At 47.4% G+C, this 6,629-nt stretch overlaps 1 protein-coding gene across 1 annotated transcript in view; it reads right to left on the bottom strand.

The window, feature by feature from the left end:
• The window catches only part of chd6 (chromodomain helicase DNA binding protein 6), a 66,551-nt gene that overhangs the window by 19,375 nt on the left and 40,547 nt on the right, over positions 1–6,629 (bottom strand). Inside the window, exons 14-23 of the mRNA XM_037679034.1 lie at positions 5,412–5,588; positions 5,188–5,331; positions 4,953–5,051; positions 3,336–3,492; positions 2,613–2,823; positions 2,329–2,524; positions 1,838–2,002; positions 1,571–1,750; positions 1,376–1,486; positions 911–1,113 (exon numbers count right to left, since the gene is read on the bottom strand). Coding sequence (XP_037534962.1) covers positions 911–1,113; positions 1,376–1,486; positions 1,571–1,750; positions 1,838–2,002; positions 2,329–2,524; positions 2,613–2,823; positions 3,336–3,492; positions 4,953–5,051; positions 5,188–5,331; positions 5,412–5,588 — 1,643 coding nt within the window. The remainder of the gene's footprint in view (positions 1–910; positions 1,114–1,375; positions 1,487–1,570; positions 1,751–1,837; positions 2,003–2,328; positions 2,525–2,612; positions 2,824–3,335; positions 3,493–4,952; positions 5,052–5,187; positions 5,332–5,411; positions 5,589–6,629) is intronic.

Below are 6,629 nucleotides of genomic sequence, written 5' to 3'. Positions count from 1 at the left end.
TACTCCTCTTAAACCAGGAGCTCTGATCCTCCTCTTAAACGAGGAGCTCTGATACTCCTCTTAAACGAGGAGCCCTGATACTCCCCTTAAACGAGGAGCTCTGATACTCCTCTTAAACCAGGAGCTCCGATACTCCTTTTAAACGAGGAGCCCTGATACTCCTCTTAAACGAGGAGCTCTGATACTCCTCTTAAACGAGGTGTCCCGCTGTGCAGAGCTCTTTCTGGGCTGAGGGGTGGCATCAACGGTGGCGGTGTGGAGACGTCTGTGGTGGACACTCCCCGACGCACCGGACGGGGACAGGGCTGACTCCCTGGAGGAACGGGTGATGGCTGGTGGGCTACTTGGACCGTCTCAATGCAGATAAATGCTTCTTTAATAAAAAGCCATCTTTAATGTCCGTTACATGTTACCTGATGATGCGTAACGTTGGTGTAAAACAGTTATGCTGGTTATGAACAGAGGAACTCACAACATGAGAGTAAAAAGTTTCTTCTCTGCTCGTTTCTGCCAGCAGACCCCTTCAGACTGGATTCAAAACTCATTGCACTCTCCACAACCTACACAATCTCTACAAGCATGGACGGATCACAGAGAATTTGGGAAGCCTTCAGTGTGAAGACAATCACGACACTGGTCCACTCTTAGTACTTGACAAATACTGGTTTCTGGCTACTTTCCACGTCCCCAAGACAGGATGTCGAGATGGTCAGGTGTGACGAGGTCACAGTCTGGAGTTAAGGCCAGCATGGCCACTTCTGCTTCACACCATGAAGCCCTAAAGTGTAACGTGGAGCCTGCTGCCCCTGAGGACCTCACCCAACAAAAACCGCCCACATTCTGTTTGAGTTCTTACATAGTAGCAAGGCTGTCCTCCAGGTAAACCTTCTCAAACCGTTTAAGGTCCTACCCAAAGATTAGAAGATTCTTTTCAACCCGGAAACACTCAGCGCGGAGGTACCGCCTGCTGCGTTCGCCCAGGCGACGGGTCCTGCAGGGTCTCTCCTCAGAGTCGCTGTCCAGCTCCGAGAACTCCATCAGCTCGTCGTCCTCGAAGGAGTTGTAGTGACGGGTCTGTTTCCTGACCCGGGGCGTGTCGATCACCAGGGACTCCTGAATCAAAGAGAGCCGAGGAGTTCAGACAAAAAGAAACACAGACGCTTTTTAGAGAAGGAAAAACGGACGAAAGTAGAAACGTAGACCGTTTTAAAGATTCAGAGCACAAAGACAGGAAGGAGAAACAAGTTCATGTCTTTTGAGTCTAACCCCTCTGCTCCACCAAGTCCTTTTGTTTCTACAGTTTCTCCCAACAGCATAACATCCATCTTCAGTCTCTTTTACTTCTTTATCCTTTTATTCCGTATTTCATCTTCACCTTCTCTGATCTGGAGTCGATCTCCACTTCAGCGATCTTGGCCCATTTCTGCCAGAAGTTTGGGTCGTCCAGTGAGATGTCCGTTCTGTTGCCGGACGAGACGAAGCTGGCCTGAACAGACGCAACAAAGAATTGAAAAAGGCAAAGTCGGTCGTGTTTTCAGCCAAGACGTTGAAGACGTTTAAGGGTTCCCACCTTAGCAAACGTGGACCCCTTCCCCTCAGACTGGATGGTGATGGTCTGAGTGCGTCTCTGAAGTATCTGATCGATGTCTTCCTCGCAGAACTTGGAGCCCTCGTCTTCTTCGTCCATCAGAGCTCCGTACGCTCCCTTTTTCAACAAATCCTCCACTTCTAGTTTGGAGAGCTGCTGCACCTTCAGCACGGAAAAAATAATTCAACGTTATATTTCAGGTGGAATTCTTTGAAACTGTGGTAGCATGGACAAGCTGAAGGTTTTCACCCCGTTGAGACTCCCTTTGCGGTTGATGTCCTGAAGGACGGCTTTGTCCAACCCGAGCTTCAGACTGGCCTTGTCGAACATTTCCCTCTCGTACGAGTTCCTGGTGATCAGTCTGTAGACTTTCACCGCCTTGCTCTGACCGATCCGATGGCAGCGAGCCTGCGCCTGCAGCGGGAAACACACAGAACATTGTCTGGGCAAGACAACCTCGTTTGCTTGTTAGCAAAATATTTCAAACCACTGGATGGTTTTTAATGAAACTCTTGGAAAGTGTGTACGTTTAAAACTATTTACTTTATAGCCAGTCCAGTTAAACTCCACAAACAAACATTCTGTCAACAGAGGTGAGTTTGTAGAGGCGTTCAGGCGTGAACACAATATTTTATTTAAACAGTTCAAAGCAGGAGCCCAGCCGAGTCATACCAGAACCGGTCACCCGTTAGTGTCGACACAGAACCATCGGACGATGTTCTGGTCTTGGTTCTGCCCACCTGCAGGTCATTCTGAGGGTTCCAGTCCGAGTCGAAGATGATGCAGGTGTCGGCGGCCGTCAGGTTGATTCCCAGTCCTCCGGCTCTGGTGCACAGCAGGAACACGAAGCGGTCCGAGTCCGGCTTACAGAAGCGGTCGATGGCCGCCTGCCGCAGGTTCCCTCGCACGCGTCCGTCGATGCGTTCGTACGTGTATCTGCAAAAACAAACAGTTTGAAGGTTTCTGCCACAAGCGTTTACTCGAAACGTTACCAGCTTGTGCTGCTCTGACTGACGCCGCGCACCGTCGCTGTATGAGGTAGTCCTCCAGGATATCCAGGCAGCGGACCATCTGGGAGAAGACCAGAACCTTGTGCCCCCCAGCCAGAAGTTTGGGCAGCAGCTTGTCGATCAGAACCAGCTTACCAGCTGCCTGGATCATGGCCTGCAGCTGGAAGTCGGCTGCGTCCGGACTGTGGCTCTTCTTGAAGCTTTCCAGGATCTTCTCCTCCGCTCCTGAGCGAACACACAAAACACGAGTACCGCACACGGCACACAACACGCCCGCCGACAAACTATTATACAATCTGAAGAAAATGGTTTGTGACCTTGACCTTAGAGCCGGGGTGATGAAAACGTTACGTGACACGCCGTCTAGTCGCGGTGCAAATTCCTACTGTCTCATCAAATTATCTTGAGCCAATTAGAAGTTGTGATACGGACACGCAAAGACCTTATATAAAAGATGACCTTGATTTGTGACCTTGTGACCAACACTCCATCTAGTGATGACTGATTAGTGTATGAAGTTTTGTGCAATTACTTGAAGTAAATGAGAAGTTATGGGCGGGACAAGAGAAAGTTTTTGTACGTACAGACGGAGACTGAGCTGTAACACGTCTGCCTTTTGACCGACGTATAAGAAGTGTGTTTTTATTTACTCGTTATTATTTACGATCAGCAGCCGATCCTAAGGGTGACAGCGTGTTAGAACCTGGTAAAGATCAGGGTAAGTGTTTGGCTCTGACCGGTGATCAGGTAGGGGTGGTTGCAGCACTTGCGGAGCTCCATCATGGTGTTGATGAGGTTGGGCATGTTGTGCTGGTTCGCTCCTTTCGACAGGAACGAGAAGTTTTTCTCCAAGATGGCTCGGTAGTATTTTTTCTGGATGTTTGTCAGCTCCACCTAAACAAACACAAAAAGAGGAAAGGCATCTGGTAAAAACATGTTTCTGTATTTGATTTTACTGCAGACCAGGTAAACATGTTCGTGTTTGATCGTCTAGACGTTCATTTAAAGTGCATCCATCATCTTCAGAGAATCAACTGGCCTCCTGTAAAAATCCTTAGGACATGTTGGGAGGATTGGTGCACTGACCAGAGGAGAAGACTGGCTCCTTTACCATCCCTGCCATCATTACCCAACTCCAGATTAGCTCATGATATCCTGACTCACCTCCCAAAGCAAGTGCATCAAAAGGTGCAACACAGACCTTAAAACCTGAGGAGAAGCAGCTAAAATCAGGATTATCTGGAGAAACTGCGTCCGTGAAGGTGCTGCACTGTATGATGCTGATCTCCGAGATGCATCAGACAGAAAGGAGAGCACATCCACCAAACAGTCCCCATCCATGCAAACCACCACAAACCCTTTGAACAAACATGACTGGGTCCAGGATTGGCCTCCATGCCCATGTGAGGACCCATAAGGACCGGTGTGAAGGACAGTCATACTCGTTCACGAGCGACCGTACATATAAATGTCAGAATATCAAGTTAACAAAGTGTTCTTATTACTCCAGCTAGCTCTACAGTTCCTCGTTCCAACTTTTTCAGACCTTTTCTTTTTTCCAATTCATCCTGAGGGATCAGAGTTCAACCAGGCAGATTAGACTAAATGCAGGTTTGACATGAAAACTTCCATCAGACCTCCTCCTGAGCTGGTCTGGACCTCTTTCATCTGCAACCATCTAACAGTCTGAACACGATCCGTCCTGCTGACCTGACGTGACCCCACACGCTCCGAGAGTTGTTACCTGGACGTCTCGGTTGAAAAGTAAAAAGACAAAATATTCTAGATTTAATGAATCTTTTATCTGAATCCTTTATAATGAAAATGTTCATCCAGGTTATTTTTCATTTTATAATCCCAGTTAGTAAAAATGATGTGATGAAGCCAACGGACCGTGTCAGGGTTTTAGGCACTAATCCCTGTAGCTTTCCTTCTTTTATAGCGTGACTTTTTATTAACTGAACACTCTCGATCACAGCCGACCACGTTTAATAAAGTCGCCTGAGACAGACGTTTAACGTGAGGTCTGAACAGGCTCGTTCGTGCGTCGCAGCTTGAAATCCAGATATAAATGTATTTTGACAAAGAAGACACCATCTTCTTCTTCTAGCCGCTTTCTTCAGAGCCTCCATCCCCCCACCCGCCCTCCGTCACACCGACCCCCTGCAGATCCTTCTTCTCTACCTCCATGAAACTTCACGGTGGTCTTCCTCTTGTCCTGTCCACTGTCCCTCCTCAGCACATGTTCCTAACTTTGTCTCCAAGCCTGAGATGTCCCTCTCATAGACACCTTTATAACTCCGCCCATTTTGGACAGATCAATAACGTTTTATATGTTTCTCACACAACCTCACCTCTATGATGGTCTCCTCTTTAGGTGCCAGGTTTTTTTCTACGTCATCTTTTAGTCTCCTCAGCATCATGGGCTTCAGAATCGACTGAAGCTTTTTCACCTGATGGAGAGACGAGAAGAGTTGATGAGAATAATTAAAGTAAACAACAGTAAAACCATTCGGTTCCTCATGTTTGGTCCATATTTAGACTGACGGGGACCTGAGAGTTAGCATGAAAGCTATATAGTAAAACTACCTGCTCCTCAGTTTTCAGGTCTCCAAACTCCTCCAGGAAGGAGCTCTCCGAGGGAAACTGCTGCGGCTCCAGGAAGTTCAACAAACTGAACAGCTCCTCCACGGAGTTCTGCAGGGGGGTTCCTGTCAGCAGAACCTTGTGTTCCTGTTTGGATGAAGGCAGTGAAGCGTTTCAGAAGGCGAGGCACCAAACAGAACTGAGGGAAGTGGACGAGACGAACTCACCAGGTTCATGAGTTTGAGCCCCTCCAGGAGCTTGCAGTTCCGGTTCTTCAGGCGGTGGGCCTCGTCGATCACAACGCAGCGCCACTGCAGCTTCCTCAGCTCTGGGCAGTCAGCCATGATCATCTCGAAGGTAGTGATGAGTCCGTGAAACTTCAGTCCACCTGGAACCGTGTTACCCTGAGAGAGAAGAGCCCAGATCCTCTGCTGTAAACCAGATTCTTATAAAATGCAAAACGACTGGACACACACAGATCATGAGACCGAACATCTGTAGTTTGATTGACGTTTTCATCCCATTCCTCTCACTCCAACACGTTTCGTCAGGAATATAATCAGCTCACTGATGCAATATGCACACGGATAAGAGGCACAAATTAACAAGAGGAAAGGTGAAAATCTAATTTTTATCCAATATTGAGTCGTGTCCATCTCAAGCTGATGATTTCCAGATCTCATTGTTAATTAATTTATTTATTTATTCTTCTTTCAGCTGCTCCCTTCTTCAGGGGTCACCACAGTGAACTGAGTCGCACAAAGACGTGGCAGGTATTTTTACACCGGATGCCCTTCCTGACAACCACAGACCACCGAGCTACCACAGCCCTGTGTGGAGCAGAGAGCTGCTATCTATGGTGCCAGGGGAGCAGATGGAGGGGGTTAAGGGCCTTGCTCAAGGGCCCAAAGTGAAGCAAATGAGGCTATGAGTCCATACTTATGGCTCAAAAACAAACAACCTGGCTCTATAAATGAACCACTAATTAATTTGTCGTAAAACAAAATATGTTCCCAGGACGTGGGGAACATAAAATATAAAATTTGCTGCCCTGATTTCTAAAATCCAACTTTAAAAAAGTTCTAAATCGTCAAACTTTAGAAGGCGGTAAAACAAAAACCTAAACCTTTGAAGGTTTCTTAAGTTTTCCTATAGATGTGGGTCTGCCTTCCTTTGAACTGCTTCTACATCTGCTCAGTGAGGAACATCACATCACAAATGCTGCTCCTCAACCGGCTGCAGGTCAGGCCCTGCTTGGTTTTCCACAGTTATCGTTTGCTGCAGGTTCACTTGAAAATAAAAATAAAGACTGAACAGAAGAGCAGCTTCCGTTAGAAGCCGTTCCACACGGCAGCGTCTCTGCACAAGGATGTCCAGACTGATGGTTTCAAAAACACAAAGTTTGTTTTCTCAGTCATCCAGGTATATAACAACAAAAAAGGTTG

The sequence above is a fragment of the Nematolebias whitei genome, chromosome 7 (assembly GCF_014905685.2).
Source record: "Nematolebias whitei isolate Nwh7 chromosome 7, NemWhi1, whole genome shotgun sequence".
Taxonomy (NCBI): domain Eukaryota; kingdom Metazoa; phylum Chordata; class Actinopteri; order Cyprinodontiformes; family Rivulidae; genus Nematolebias; species Nematolebias whitei.
This window is presented reverse-complemented; position numbering and strand designations above follow the sequence as displayed.